Consider the following 16,489-nt stretch of genomic DNA (forward strand, 5'->3'; position numbering starts at 1 on the left):
AATACCTTTATTTTATTTATTTATATGTGTTGCTGAGGATTAAACCCAGGGCCTTGCACATGCTAGGCAAGTGCTCTACCACTGAGCCATAGCCCCATCCCCAGCCCTATGTTTTTTATTGCATAGTTTTGTATATTGCCATGAATTTTAGGAATGCATGAGTAGCACTATTGCAGAACTATCAGTACTGCAATTATATTCTCCATAAATACCCAAGATCACCAAACGATCAAATCCAGAGCTCTTGATACTGTGGACTCCCTCTCCTTCTAGAAACTCTCTCCTCACACATCTGTGGATGTTTAATATCCTTCCTCTTTCTTCCCTCTGATGATTCCCATACCTCTCCTTGCTCCTCTGTCTACTTGTTAATTTGAGTGATTCTGGAGCATGACCATGATGCTCATTTATCTTTAAAAGTCTTCCCTCAGTAATGTACATATTCTTTCAACTCAGCTGCCAGCACTGTGCAGAAAATTCTCAATTTTCCAAATGCCAGACCCAGGTTATACCCAATTTTTGGTTGAACTGGAGGATCTCACAAGACTTTCTTCATCTCACCTAAGGTGGAAGTCTACATCCTAATGAGCTGACTCATTTAAGGCCCTGGGAAGTGCAGTTTTCCCTCTATACCATCTTCAGCTCTCCTTTCTGTGCCCACAGATCAACTTGAGGTCACTCTCTCCTTTCACAATATCTTCACTTCTTTTCTTTCCCAGTGTGTCTCTTGTAGAGCAGTGGCCTTATCTACTCCCTGCCCCCACTTCCATGTTTCCTGCCCCTCATTGCTTCTTTCATACTGATCACTCATGGTTCTAAAATTCTGCTTTGATGACAGCACGCCTCTGCTTTAAACTGTCAGTAGTTTGTGATGAAACTCAAACACCACAGTGTCCAGCCTAGCCCTCTGCTCCTTTTCTGGTCAGATTTCCCTTTTTTCTTCTAATGTGAATTGAAACACCAGAGAGCTGAATGAATTTTGCACTGTTTTAAATCCTGCCATGTCTGCAACAGGATCATGTATGTAGTAGCACCCAATTGTCCTCCTTTCTTTTTTTTTTAACTTTTATTTTTATTTACTTACTTTTTTTTAATGTGGTGCTGAGGATCAAACCCAGGGCCTCACATGTGCTAGGCAAGCGCTCTACCACTGAGCCACAGTTCCCAGTCCCCAGATATCCTCCTTTCAAAGTTTGTTAACAGTTCAGGCAAGTCTTTAGGCTATCTCTGTAATTTTATTTTATATAGGTTTTTTCCTATAGTTTTATATTATTTAAATAGTGAAAACTGGGAAGGTAGAGTTTCTCTAGAAAACCAGGACACCTTGCTCTGGAAGCAATTGGTTATTTAGAAAGTGTTTTCATAGTGAGCCTGCTGGAAGGGATGATAACCACAGTGCTTGGTGACATGGCAAACCTCAACCCTTCTGTAGGATCCATACTCTGCTCTGCTCTCCCCTGTACAGCTGGATGTGACCACAATCCTCCACCAGTATGGGGTAGAAAGGGGAGCTGGGTTCATTTGCAAAGAGGCTCCCAGGAATAAGCCTTTTGTACCCCAACTCTTTAATATTATGTTCAAATACTAAGTTATGTTGTATTTTCTCACAATAACTTTATAAATGGTGCTGCTCCCATTAGTTCAAATGTGATATTTTGCTATACTTTGAGCTGTACTAAAAGAAAGTTTTACCTCTGAATTTTAGTTTAGAAGTCCCAGATCCCAGTGTTCCTCCATTTGATTCTAAAATTCTTCACCCACGCAGGGATAAATTATTATACAGTGTTAAAAAGAAAAATTATTATTAACACAGATGTTTCTTTCAAGAACACAGAACAAAAACACCAAAGCTTACAAATTCCCAAGGGAACTCTTCTCTTACTTCCTCATTCACTGCATTAGTGAACTGATTCACTTCCCAGGGTTGCACAGCATGAGCTAAACAATACCTGCGACATCCAACCTTAAAACTTGTCTTAGTCCATTTGTGCTGATGTAACAGAACACTCCAGACAGAGTTATTTATAAAAACTGAAAATTATTTTCTCACAGTTCTGGAGGCTGGGAAGCCCAAGATCGAATGCCAGCATCTGGTGGCCAGCATCTTGCTGTATCCAGACATACAAGGTAGAAGGGCAAGCTTCCTGAATACTGTGTGAACCCCTTTTATAAAGGGCTGTTTCCCATCCACAGGGCAGGAGACCTCATGGCCAAATCACCTCTTCAAGGCCCCACCTTTAAATATTGTCATATTGGCAACACCTAAATTTTCAGAGGGGACATGTTCGAACTACAGCAGAGGCTGCCATTCAGATAATTCTGATTAATTACTGTCTTCTGAAGAGCTCATCCTTAACTCATGCTATTTTGTTATTCATCCCTGGAGACCTGAGGCAAGTTCTGCTCTGGTCCTGCTCAGGTCTTTCTTGAGCTTGGCAGTACCTAAAGCCACATCTGCCACATGTCCTAATATGGATCTCCAAGATGGCTTTGGCAGTCGAGGGGCATTCAGTGGTGAGAGCCAGGTACACTCCATCATTGGCATGTTTGAAAACGATGATATTTACTTGAGTTGGGGAAGATACTTACCTGTTATATGTCAGGTAATCATGGAATCCATGGCAGAGAATGAACCTATTCTGCTGTCTAGTTGATCTAGGACCTCTTCAACTTTGCAACTTCATTAGAAATAGCTACAACAGAAGCAGCTGCACATCTGTGTGTTAAGTACAGGGGCAGGCAGAGGAAGGAGTTAGAAGGTGGGGATTTTCTATCTGAAACTGAGGTCAGCACAAGATAAAGGAAAAAAAATATCTATAACTCATAAAAATGTTACCACTAAAACTTCTTTCAACAATAACTGAAAATTACTTGCAGACTATTTTTATAATTATTAACAGAATCTGTGTTCCTGAGATGAAAAGAATTGTCTAAAATCAGATATAAGATCCTTATGTAAAACCACAGAATTGCTTATTCTGAAAGCAAAATTTTCCTGGCTGATAAAGCAAGTTTCAAAACAGAAAATATGGGAGGCAGAGGCAGGAGAATCACAAATTAGAAGCAAACCTCAGCAACTTAGTGAGGCTGTAAGCAACCTAGTAAGACCCGGTCTCAAAGAAAGGGGTGAAAGGGAGTGGTTCAGTGGTTAAGCACCCTTCAATTTAATCCCTGGTACCAAAACAAACAAAACCCCAGAAAATAAAGAAGCTGTGTATAGAAACCTAGTAACATATTAGTAAAGTTTTTCTCATAGCCCTGTCTATGACAGAGAAGTTTACCTTATGCTAACATGGGGAGATACTTTCGAAATGCAGCATTCTTATAAAAGGCCTTTGGTTTTCTTCCAGCTTAATAAAATATAAATTTTAATTTTAATTTTGCTTTTAGTTGAAACTTCCTTTTATCTGCTTGAGTCCTGTATGAAAACCTTGCATTAGAGTTGATCAAATTTATGAAATGGGTTTCTAGGCTATGTTAAAACCAGAGATTTTTCCTAACACATTAGTTCCAGAAATTTAGGAGGTACTGCTAACAGGTCACTAATGTAAAATCCATTAGCAACAACTGTATAAATGCATCTTGTACTGAATAAACAATTGTGCCCTTGTGGTGAATTCCTCTGGTTGGCACAAGGGTGTCTGATTGCTGTGCCAAGACTTGTACCTATGTGCTTAAAGGGGATTGATAAAAATAATTCACTTGAATTAATGCAAATAATGCTTTAATAGTGCTTGAGTTTGGGGAAGATACTTACCTAGATAATCTGACATAGCCACTCTGCTTGGCCTTGCATGCTGTTGACACACAAATGTAGCATACACAGAGATAACAAAATGAAGCCATTTATTAACTCACGTTTGCTGTTTTGTTATTCCTTTGGCTCATCTCCTGATATTATTCCCTACACCTTTGCTTTCATCTAATCTGAGGTGCTTATTCTAGTAGGTTCACATTAAAAGCAATGATTTTTCTTTTTTATAAAAATGAATTGCTAAGAGGGGCCAAATAATTTATTTATTGCTGAATTTTTCTTAAAAAATTTATTCTCTCAAAGTGGCATATAGAAATATTACTTGAAAAACCTAGGGTTGGGGAGGGTAGCTTAGTGGTAGGACACTTGCCTAGTATGTACAAGGAAGGCTATGGGTTCAGTCCCCAATGCTGCTTAACTAATTATTTTAAGAAAAAAGGAAAAAACGACTTAGAGCCAATGACAGTAGTTGAGATGATACTGCCATCTGCATTACAAAATTACCCTCTGCCTTTTGTGTCCTTCTGGTTGAAATGCTCTTTCCTCCTTACTGTGCTGTTGCTACTCATGTGTCAAGAATTATTATGGTATTGTGTAGAAAGCAAAGCTTTGAAGTCAAATGGAATACCAGTTTCATCAATGATTAATTCCAGTCTCTTTGCCTATAATTACAGAGACCTGAGGAAAGTGACTTACTTTCAGTGTTCACATCTGTAAAACTAACATCTTAAATGCCCACTTCATGTGGATAATGCTTGTTATAAAGTAGCAGACTCAGAAAGTGCTCTCTACTAGATCAGCTGGCCCCATGCTGCCCCTGCTGTGCCCTCAGTGCCATGTTCTCTTCCTTTAGTGGTAATTGTCAGCTGAATAAAAGGAAGACATCAGCCAACTCTCAGGAAGGAAGGCACATTGCTTCACCCTTCCCTCCCTGCACTCTAGACTTGGTGCCCTTGCAGGAGCTCACAGCCCAGAGTGCTTCCTCAATAAGAGGGTCTCTTACACCCTAGGGGAATTTACTAATACTGCAGGGTTGAAAATTAGTAGCTGGGCATACTTGCACACCTGAATTCCCAGGAATTTGGAAGATTAAGGCAGGGGAATCTCAAGTTTCAATAATCTCAAATCTCAACAATTTAGTGAGACTGTCTCAAAATAAAAAAAATAAAAAGGGCTGAGGATGTAGTTTGGTGGTAAAGCAAACCCCTGGGTTCAAATCTCAGTACTGAAAAAAGTTATTGAGGATTAATGAGCTCATACTATGAACAAGAACTCTAAACTGTCTACCAAACATTAATTTAATTACAAATAGGTACCCAATTTATAAATCTGTACCCCAAAACTATAAAAAGATATAAATTGTCTGTTACTCCTTTCTAAGGAAATTGTGCAAATATTTAATAACAAGTATGACAAAGTGAATCATCTCTGCTAAGGACTGGAAGTGTTTTCTTCCTGTCTTGTCTAAGTTTTGCTGGTTGTTTACCGTATACCTCCTCTCCTATCTGGTTCCCTCAGGAATTCCTAATATTGTCTGTTAATGTCTGTTCCTATTTACTTCCAAACCTGAAAATGTCTTCTTACTTTGTGTGTTCTACACCCTGGTGTATTAACCATCCACATATTTTTTATCTTGCTCTTAAGAAGGGAGTGGGTAGTATAGTCATCCCCATTGTTAGGAGAGGAGAACACATCCTTTGGTGGGCATCAACATGGATGCCATTACACTGAGAGTACCCCACCAAAGGGCTGTGGCTGAAGAATATTCAACTTTACACCCTCAAGAGCTTACTGGCTACAGTAGCAATGCTGCATGATGCTGTAGCTAATTTGGGTTCGTCTGGGTTCGTCTGTCTTCTTTGTCTACCATACTTCCAGAATCAGCAACCGTTCTTCATTCAGCCTCAGCACTTAGCTCAGAGTCCCACACTTAAGGGGCCTCAGTAAATGATTGTTCCAAGAACAAATGATCCTCCATGTATTGCAAGGTGCAGGAGGCGGACAAACTTCCCTGTCCACACCCTGGATGTGTCTCTCTTAAGCCTTGCATATATTTTACAGCTGAGAGGTGCATAATTATTTAGCCTTTGGTGATACTTTCCTCCGGAAGATGCTTCTGAGAATAATAATGTGATTTGTTGTTTCTCTGAGCTTCATCACAGCAGGCTTTCCAAGTAAAACTAAAATTAGTAATGAGTGTTGGAAACATTGCCAGTGAACATATGAAAGGAAGTCATGCTCATTCAGCTAATTTTGGGCTACCAGAACATGCTCTGCCAGGCCTCCTGGGTAAATGGGGAGGCAACTGTGACATCTACCATGTGCAAGTGTCTTCCTGGAGCCAGTCACTCCACGCACATCCTTTCATTTAATTCTCACATTATGAGGTGTAATGTCTTTAATAAGTGCATTTTACAAATAGGAAATTATGGTTCTGTAAGATTAAATGTTGTCCTGGATGATAAAACTAATGAATAGCAGAATCATAACCGGAACTCATATATGCCCTTTCTGTTGCTATTACCCACCCCTCCATGATTTGCTTTGCCCACTCTTCCCTGGCAGATGATCTACGTGTGTGAGAGCTAGATGCTGCCTTTTTCTTCTCCATTGCTTTTCTATTGCTCCTGTCCTACTCTTTTTTTCTTCATGACTCAATTCATTTTTTTTTGCTTTAATTTGTTTTTCTTTTTACTGTATTGAATGATGGAGGCATGACTGGCCAATTCATTGATACTGAGCTATGACAACTACCATCCTTGCTTGAAGAAGTCCTTGCCTCTTTGTAATTCCCATCTGGCTTGACATCAAAGCTGAAAAAGGTTACTGATGACGGTATGAACCTTTTCAGTATGCAAATTTGTAATGGCACAAATGACTTTATATCAGCATGATAGAGTTTTTAACTATTCATTTTTATCACTGCCTATTCAATATGTCAAGCTGTAAAGTAGAATATTTTAATTTACAGGAATGATTCAGATCTTGAAGAATGAATGTGAAAATACTGAGTTTCAAGGTGCAAGCCTTACCTCTAGGCTATGGACTGTGTGTGTGTGTGTGTGTGTGTGTGTGTGTGTGTGTGTGTGTTTTACTGGGGATTGAACCCAGGGGTGCTCTACCACTGAGATACAACCCCAACCTTTTTTATTTTTTATTTGAGGCAGGGTCTCACTAAGTTGCCCAGACTGACTTCCTCCTGCCTTGGCCTCCCCAGTCTCTGGGATTGCAGGTGTGCACCATCACAGCCAGCTTAGGCTATGGAATTCTTGAAAGGGACTATATCCCAGTTTATACCTGGGGGCTGCCGCTAGTAGGCCCTTCCTGAATAATGAAGACATATTAAATTTTGATGTTCACTATGTTTTTTTTTAGAATAGAGGAAGCTTTTGATAAATGCTGTTTGACTAGCTTAAAGAATCTTTTGCACTACTAAGAGGCATGTTGGATTATACTTCAGTTTAAATAAGGGTAACTAATAAGAATGGTGTTCTTTAAATTATAAAATAAATCTACATAGATTGAGTTACTATAAAATAATTACTCTGGCAGTTAGTGATAAAAGCTATAAATAAAAACAAGACAGAAAGTAAAAGAATGGGTAAGTGTTATTTAAAATAGGATGGTCGTGTAAAATAGGTGAGTAATATTATAAAGAAAAATATTTGTAATTAAAATGCAGAAAATTAGAATCTATACTAATCAAGTGTCATAATTGCACCCATTTGAGCTCAGAGAGTTGAATCTGGCCATCTTTGTTTTTGTATTGTGATTTTAGAACCAATAAGATTACTTCATACAAGTCTTTTTCCTAGCTTTTTGTTGAGTAAAATCATTAGTCAGATGTGCCCTGATGCTTTCTTTTCTTCAAGGTTTGGCTCTTAAAACAAGCACATGTAATTTGGAACAAGACATCAAAACTATTATTTTTTTAAAAAAAAGAATGTTAAGAGGAACATTTAAAAATGCCAGGGATTTTTAGTTATCATTTGTGATGAATGGCATCACATAAATGCTATTTTGTAAATCCTTATTATATGTTTTAATCTAATTTTCAGATGAAGATGATTTGACTAAATGGGTGAAATGTGTAGGTGTTAGAACTTTCTATAAAATTAAATTGAATATTTTGTTGAAATGATGACCAAAAATATGATTTGAAATTCAGATTATATGAGCACACATTTTTATTTACAGGATTTCACATTGAAACTGGTTTAATTACACGTAGCACATAAACCTATCCACAGCCTTGTGTAAGTTGTTATGTAGGGAGCATGATTTTATCACTTTTCACCCACAGTTTGAACTTGAGTCATGAGAGGTCAGATAAAACGGTGTTTTGCATCATCACCCCAGCCTATTATTGGAAGAGCCTTGTGCAGGAGTGCAGAGGATGCCTGGTTGCCATCCTCAGGTGTGATCTCATGTCTGGATGTTTCCTTTACAGATGATTCAGTCCCTCAAGGCATTGATTGAAAACGCAGACTCTGTGTATGAAAAGATCGTGCATTGTCAGAAGGCAGGTAAGTGAAAGTTTCTTCTCTTTAAAATAAAATTAATAGCACCATGTTCTTCCCCCAGAACTATGTTATCTTTTTTGATACGTTATCAAGAAAATCAGATAAGAACATCATTTTTCCATGGTTAAAGAAAATACCAATTCACTAGTTCTCAACCGTGGATAACAAAACTAACCTGGGGGGAGCTCAGAATACATCAACATTGGTTCTGGGGTGTGAGCTGGCATTAGATAGATGTTAAAAATGCCCAGGCATTTCTAATGTGCACCCAAGATTGAGAACCCTGCACTAATCTTGTCTTCAGAGTTACCTGGGCTGCACAGTTACCTAGCTCCTGCCAGTCATCCGTGACTCTCTAATACATAGCAGGATAGTGAGGTTTAAACAGAGAAACGATGCTTCTTAGGAAGTAGAATGGGTGCCAATTAACAACTTTTTAATGCACTGATATTTTTAAGTACTGATAAATTATTAGTTTAATACCCAAATGTTAGTCCATGTTATAAAATTCTGCTTATATAGACACCCATCTACAGATGCCTCTTGGCTTAAAAGGGATAACATCCCAATAAACTTATCACAAGTAGAAAATGTACCTGACATCATAGCTTAGCAATACAGTGCATTAGAGAGCATTGGTTCTTGACTCTCAGGATTGTGTGGCTGACTGGGAGCTGGGATTGTCTGCAGCTTCCCAGATTAAAAAGAGAGTACAGTGCCATGAGTCCAAGAAAATATTCAAATTCAAATTTTGAACTATGGATCCTACTGAATGCATATCACTTTTGCACCCTTGTAAAATTGGAAAATAACCAACTGAACTGTCACAAATTAGTTAGTTTTAGCTGTAGTAAAAAAAAAAAAATCAAGTACCCTAGATTTCAATAGTAACACATAAAATAGGGTGCTTAGAGTTCTTCACTTTTGAGTGAATGCCAGTTTGGAAGATTCTAAAATGAGGAATATTTGTGAGTCTATTAAATAAGGAGATCTGTCCTTGCTTTCCAGGGTTTTTTGGTTGCTATCTTTAAAATCAAGAGACTATACATTTGCGTGGCTGAAAAAAATAGTTATCTCTTATTTCAGAAATGAACAAGTTTAAAATAAATTGAAGAAAAAGATATATGTTAATGATTTTCTTTTTTGGTGTTTATTGAAGGAATATTCATGTTAGTGGCCAATCAACAAACTACAAACTCCTCATCTTGTTTTTCTTATCTTGTGAGCAGAATATTGTTAGCAAAATGATCTTTCTACTTTTAGTTCTTCCCAAGATGATTTTCCCTACAATCTGCAACTAAAGCAGTTGCTGTAGACACCATTCTTATCATATCACTACCATGGTCCCTGGCATCACACCTGAGCTCCTAATTTTACATGTAAGGTCATTGACCAACTGGTCTATCATCTTTCCAGTAGTATATAAAATTTATTAATTATGACATCTGTTCATTCATTGAATAAATGTATGAGCTTCTATATGCATAAGGTACTTCGTAGCTCCTGCATATAAAAATATGAAAAAGGTCTTTGTATTTTTTATTGCCTTCTAGAACCTTCAAATCAAACAGGAGATATAAAAGTAAACAGTCTATATATTATTAACTGTGTATAACTCAGGAGTCTCAGCCAGGTTTGTGAGGCATGGGGGAGCCATTGATTTTTGAGCAGAACAAGGAGGGACACTGAGCTGTAAGGTAGTGGATGTAATAGCTGTGTACAGAGAAATTTAAAAGACAGAGCCTGATTGGAAGGCTATTGGCAATAGTTGAGGAAGAGATCTGTGAGCACAGTAAGGAAGGAAAGGAGGCAATGGTGGGCTGTGCCCCGCTCCCCTTTAGGCTGCCTTGCTGCCTTCCCATTCCATGTGTGCTCCTATTTCATTGCGTTTCCACAAGCCACCCCTCTGGTAAGAGTTCTGTCTCTATCCTCTCTGCCACTCTCTAGTACTTTCCTTCTTTAAATTGCCTCATTCTTCCAGGAGACCTTCATGATTCTTGGATTTATGTTACTAAGTCATTCTGTACAATCCTTCAGATAATTTGCTTCAGTTGAGAGAACTTTGTCAGTTATTGTGTATTTTATTAATGTGTTCCATCTTCTAAATAGGATAATAACTTCCTGTGGCACCAAGATTGTATATTGAGTTACTCCCTGTATTTTATCCATGACATCTGTTCCAACATTCTGTGCAGAGTAGTGGCTCGAATATTAACTAACTAAATATGATTTGACTTGTATTAAGTGCTTAATTCTGTTGAGCACATGTGTGAGAAGTGTGAACTTTGTGGAGTTTTTTTGAAAATAACTTTTTTTCAGAAAAAAAAGAACTGATTTATTAATTCATTGGTCACTGTTAATCCTTTAAAACTCCATGGGCTTGTGAAATATGATTATTTCTAGTATAATATGGCTTTAGATTGTTCTTCTGTTTGATTTCAGTAAGGGATGTATTTGCTTATTGGAGTCTTGTCTAGTAGGGATTTTTCAGGGTGGGTGGGGCAAAGTAGTGGTTCCAATTGCCCTCAGCTTAAAGATCTTTAGAACTTGTAAAGATTATCTTTTGGTTTCACAGTTATTCTGTAATGCCTTCACAGTCCTTCTATTACCTCCAGTACCTATTTTAGAGTCCCCTGGTCTTTGTTTCTTATGTTTGCAGTTATTTAAGGACATAAGGTCATTAGTCATATTTGTATTGAGCTCAAAAGACATTTGCACAAGATTTTACTTTTGATAAATAATTGCTATTCTGCCTACAGAATTTTCATTTTGCAAAGGAATATATAGGTCACCAAAGTGCTTGCAAGAAAGGATAATTTTAGAAATATTCCTAATGTTGAAACACAAATTTATATTCTTATTTGATAAAACTTTATCTAAGGAATTAAATGGAACTAAGGAGTCAGACACCCACCCCAAAATCACATGCTAAAAAGTGTACCAAGTTTGGGCAGGTTCAGACTCCTGGCTATATAATGGAGTTTTTATGTATGCCAGTGTTAAGAAAAAGAAAAAAATGGGGCAGGAGAGGCACTTAGCAAGGGAAGACCTTCAGACAGGCTATGCTAGGAACCTGCAGGCCCTAAGAGATAGATTACCAGGAGACGTCTAGAGAAAACAGTGGGAACAACTTAGTGATGGACAGTTGGGACATTCTTCTCAGAAATGAAGCTGGTGCACAGAGGAATGGGGGTAGAAGGGAAATATTAATAAGAAACCCATATTCCTAGGAATATGAAGGATTCAGTGATTAAGAATAATGATAAAAGATAAGACAGATTGAGAATGGAAGAAGTGGGGTGGACAGGAAGGAAGTACAGCCATGGAAACCTTGACCTTAAGAAGGGGAAGGACCCCCCCCTCTCTTCTTCTGAGGTAATAATAAAGTTGTGACATTTAGAGAAATTCTAAGACAGAGAGGAGCATTTTTCCACTGGGAAGGTAGACAAGGAAGTAGTCCCCATAGAATGCCAGCTTTGGGGTAAGGGTACAAAAGAGGGGATTCAGGACAGGGGTAAGAATATGGGAGCATTTTTTAAGAGTCAGAGGTGAGGCCAGGCATGGTGGCTCATGCCTGTAATCCCAGCAGCTGGGAAGGCTGAGTAGGAGGAGCTCAAGTTCAAAGCCAATCTTAGCAACTTAGCAAGGCCCTAAGCAACTCGATGAGATCCTGTCTCTAAATACAATATGAAAAAGGACTAGAGATGCAGCTCAGTGGTAAAGCACTCCTGGGTTCAATCCCTGGTACTCCACTCCCACCAAAAAAAAAGTCAGAGGTGAGCAGTGCCAGACTAGATGCAGCAAATAGAAAGGAAGCAAAGGAGTCGTGTACAAATAGTCAGAAATACAGTATTGATCCAGTACAAGGAGACTAATTAAATATTGCATCCTGTAGGAGTGATGTGGGATAAAGAGTTCTGTACTTCCTGTGAGAAAGATGAATAAGTAATAAATAACAACTATTCAATAATGAGTATGTATAAATTAATAACCCAGATAAACACACACACACACACACACACACACACACACACACACACATGCCATTCCCAAGTAGGTAACAGGTAAGGAACACATGAAGAGGAGCCAAACAGGAATCTGCAGAGGATGAGGGATCATAAAAGTTTCTTTTTTAAAGACTTAATACAATAAGATTTGCCAAATTCTTTCAGGGAAAAATCTTTTCCACTTTCTAATATGTATCTTTTTTTTTCTCTCTTAATGGCCAAAACCATAGCCTCTTTGAATTGTAATTTTTTTTCCTCTCATCACTAAATTGATCTGCTTCCTGAAGGATAAGAAGACAACCTGGAAGAAAACCTAAGCCACTTTGCTTCATTGAGCTGGGCATTTTTATCAGGTGATTTTAAATGGAAAATAAATTGTTCTCCAGAGGAGAATAGAAAGAAATCAATGACACACTAAAGAATTAACACATGTTTAATTTCCACTTCCTTCTAAAACCTCATTAAAATGACAAGTTTTTTTTAAAGACACAAATCCATAAGGACAAAAACAATGGCAGCAGCAAAACATATATCCACACATTATTATTACTGTGTATATATATGTGACTGCATGACCAATATGATTCTGCAACCTGTACACTCAGAAAAATGAGAAATTATATCCCATCTGATTCAAATATATAATATATCAAAGTCATTGTACTGTCATGTTTAACTAATTTAAACAAATTTTTAAAAAAGACACAAATCCGTTAGGACAAAAACAATGGCAGCAGCAAAACTCTGAAAGCTGAAGAACAGCTGAGCGAGTGATAGTTGATTGAATAAGTGATAATTCTCTGAGCTGCTGAGTCAGGAAAGCTGGCAGTGATAGGGAGGTGTTGAGGGGACTAACCATCAACCTGCTTAGAACAGGGTCATGCCAGGTACTTCTGGAATTGAGGGTAAGATAGGAATAATAAGAGAGCAATCTGAAAGTTGGATTAGGAAGCAGTTAGATCAATGTGTCCTGATAGCAGTGAAATTTAAAAGAGCAAAACTCTCAGCTTTCATGTGGGGAACTTAATAGGTAATGCTTGGAAAAGACCTAATTTAGCCTAAGCTTGTTGCTTACAAATAGAGACATACCCACTGAAGGAGAAAATGAAATCAGTTAAAGGGGTGGAATGTGACTGCTTCTGAGGAGGGAGAATTTGTGACAATTATTTGGCTCTTTAAACGGTGCACATGCATAATTCTGATCAAAATAGAAACCAAAGTGAAGAAGAAGAAAGGAGAAAGGAAACAAGGGACAGAAGCTGCCACAGGAACCGAGGTTCCTGGAAATGTGGTCCACACCCACAAGCCCTGGAGACTTGTGGTCTGCAGAGGGTTCAGGGGCACAGCCAGACAGCAAGGTGTGTGCTTGTGCTGCAGGTGAGAGCCCGGCCTTCTTCTCACAGGGGAACTGGCTCTGCTGTTTCTGGATGACTATGACCAGGGAGGATCAAGTTCCAAATGAAAGAAAACGCAGCCCCTGGCCTCTGTGAACATGGCTTTTTTCCTGAAAGCTCTAAGGGATTCTCTCTCTCAGGGCCCTGGTTGCATCATTTCCAAGTGGGACAAAAGATAATTTTCTGGATAATGGAAGTTTTAATTACCCTTAATTTTTATCAGTTTAATATAAAACTTTTAATGATGGATCCTATCCACCCCTGCTTTCTTAAGTTCAGTTTGCCAAAAATTATTTGAAGTTTTGTCATCTTGAGACATACACATCTATGGTGAGGCTGCAGCTTAGAGCAGTGCTTCCCCGAGAGGCCTTTGAGTTCTGAGACCCGCTTGCTATGCCTGTTCACCTCCAGTCCCTGTGTTAATAGTTTAGTCCCATCTCCTTTTCTTCAACTATTACTTCCTACTGCCAATCAGTACTGTATTTCTGACTGTTTGTATGTGGTTCCTTTTTTTCCTTTCTATTTGCTGCATCTAGTTAGCTGCTCAGTTGACATCTCCCCCATGACCAGGCTTGATTGATTTGTCTTACCTGAAACAGTACTATGTGGAGAGAGTGAGCAGAATATCAGGCCAGACCTACCTGATGTGAGTTTGGATGCTCAGATCTTTTCAGTTCACTTCTGTTCTGTTCTTTTTCTTCCCTTTCTTTTTTGTTGTTCTCTCTCTCTCTCTTTTTTTTTAATTTTGAAAACGCCTCAGATCTTAGAGTGCTCTTAGGACCTGAGGTTACCAGATAAGTAACCTGTCACTATCATCACTTGGTTCACTGACATCACTATCCAGCACAGCACAGTAAACAAAATCTTCTGTGAGATTCATTCTGAAAGTACTTCACAAGTGTTCTCTTTGAAAAGATTTGCAAAAGAAAACCCAGGAGACTTGTAACTTTTGTTTTAGTTTATGTCAGAGTGTTTCTCCACTGTTATTCAGAAATAAAAGCTTCTTTCTTTCCTGGGAAGCCAGAGACCCAGGTTCTTCTGCCCTCTCTGCCATGTGTTGCTGTGTGACTTTAGGTTGATCACTTGACCCCTTTCTGTCTCATTTTTCTTCTTCTAAGGGGCATGTGATTTTCTGATGATCTATAGGTTCTAAAATACAGAAAACTAAGATCAGTAGCATAAGCAGCGATTTTGTAATGGTTTGATTACAATTACTTTAAAAGATTAGGAAGTGATGGGGGCTATAGCTCAGCGGTAGAGCACTTTCCCAACAAACTGAGTGAGGCCCTGGGGAGGGGTGGGGGTTGAACAAGTCATCACGTACAGCATCACAAAACACATAACTGCAGCACATCAATGTGAACCTGAGGGGAGAGTTCTTAGCTTAGAAAGTAAAGAGTGAGTCCTCTGAAGGTGAGACCCCAGGAACCCACATCAGACTCCCCAGCCCCTTTAGGGGAACCTAGTAGGTGTCCTCAGATATAAATAAGGTAAAGGATCTCACAACATCTCTCCTCCTAAAGATTGCATGCTGACCCATCAGCTCCTTTTCTAGGCACTTACTAATTAACTAGTAATTAGTGAAGCTATGGGATGTCAAGAGGTGGCAAGATCATCAGTGGTCTCCCTCTCTCTTCCTTCAAAAGGGAACTTCATTGCTAATAAGGAAGCACAGAAGAAATTATCTTAGTAAAGGTGACAATTCATCCAGGGCAAAAAAAAAAATGGTCCCACCTCACCACCCTCTGTCTCCTGTACCCATCCCAGTACTGCTAATGACACACACCTATAATCCCAGCTACCTGGGAGGCTGAGGCAGGAAGATCATAAGTTTGAGGCCAGCCTGGACAATTTCACAAGATCCTGTCTCAAATTAAGAGCTGTAGCTGTAGCTCAGTGGCAGCACTTGCCTAAGCATATGCAAGGCCTGGAATTCCATCCCTAGTAGCACAAACAAAAAGATACTCCTTCGATTTTCATACTAATAGTATTCTTTCTGAGCGTGATCAGAATGTCCTAGTGATGTTTATTTAAAATGCAGTTTCTTTGCATTATCCCCCCTCCATATTTAATCTTTGGGGATGAATCTCCAGAATTTGGAAATTTGGAAACGTAGAAACTTTTTCCAGGGTAGAGCAGAGCCGTCCCCCTTTCTGATGCATGCTTTGACCCTGTGTCTCTTTCCTCTGCCATCAAAGGGACCGAGTTGACTCTCAGACTCAGACAGGTGCTGGCTGCATGATTGGAGTGACAGCCAAATTATCTTTCTAGAACAGCAAGCTTCTTCTTTGTAACGCAGCTTTGACCAGTGAAATTTCCCCTATGCTACAAATGAATGTGCAGGGAGTTGGGGGAACACTTGACCTTCCTGGGGAACCTTTTCTGTGATCACATCCCAAAGCTGAACTCTCTTGTCACATCTTCTTTCATTCTTCCTTTGTAAACCCACAGTCTCTGAAAGTATTCTTTCCATTCAAATAGCAACTCTCAGGATTGTTTCACTGCTCTGTTGGGGAGGTTCAGAAGTGACCCTCTCTATGTAGGCTGTTTTAAACTCTAGAACTTGCATTTTTAAACTGCTTTTTTGGCTACTTGTCTTTTTATTATAATTTCCTATTACAGCTGAAAAGAACCACAGTTCAAGTAAAGTCCGCAGACAAAATGAATCACCTTTTCCATACAAATACTAGAAAGTTTAGAAGGCTCAAAATATATAAAACCTGATAGATATCCTCAAATATTGAAAATAAATTAGCCTAGATGATCTCAAAGAACTTTTCTGCTTTCAAATGCTATAGTCTGCAAATCCTA

General features: G+C 38.8%; 1 protein-coding gene across 1 annotated transcript in view; it reads left to right on the forward strand.

Annotated features, from left to right (window-relative positions):
- Positions 1 to 16,489, forward strand: part of Plcl2 (phospholipase C like 2) — a 173,610-nt gene that overhangs the window by 124,529 nt on the left and 32,592 nt on the right. The window contains exon 4 of the mRNA XM_026388537.2: positions 8,205 to 8,280. Within this exon, the coding sequence (XP_026244322.1) occupies positions 8,205 to 8,280 (76 nt within the window). The remainder of the gene's footprint in view (positions 1 to 8,204; positions 8,281 to 16,489) is intronic.

The sequence above is a fragment of the Urocitellus parryii genome, chromosome 3, assembly GCF_045843805.1.
Source record: "Urocitellus parryii isolate mUroPar1 chromosome 3, mUroPar1.hap1, whole genome shotgun sequence".
NCBI lineage: Eukaryota > Metazoa > Chordata > Mammalia > Rodentia > Sciuridae > Urocitellus > Urocitellus parryii.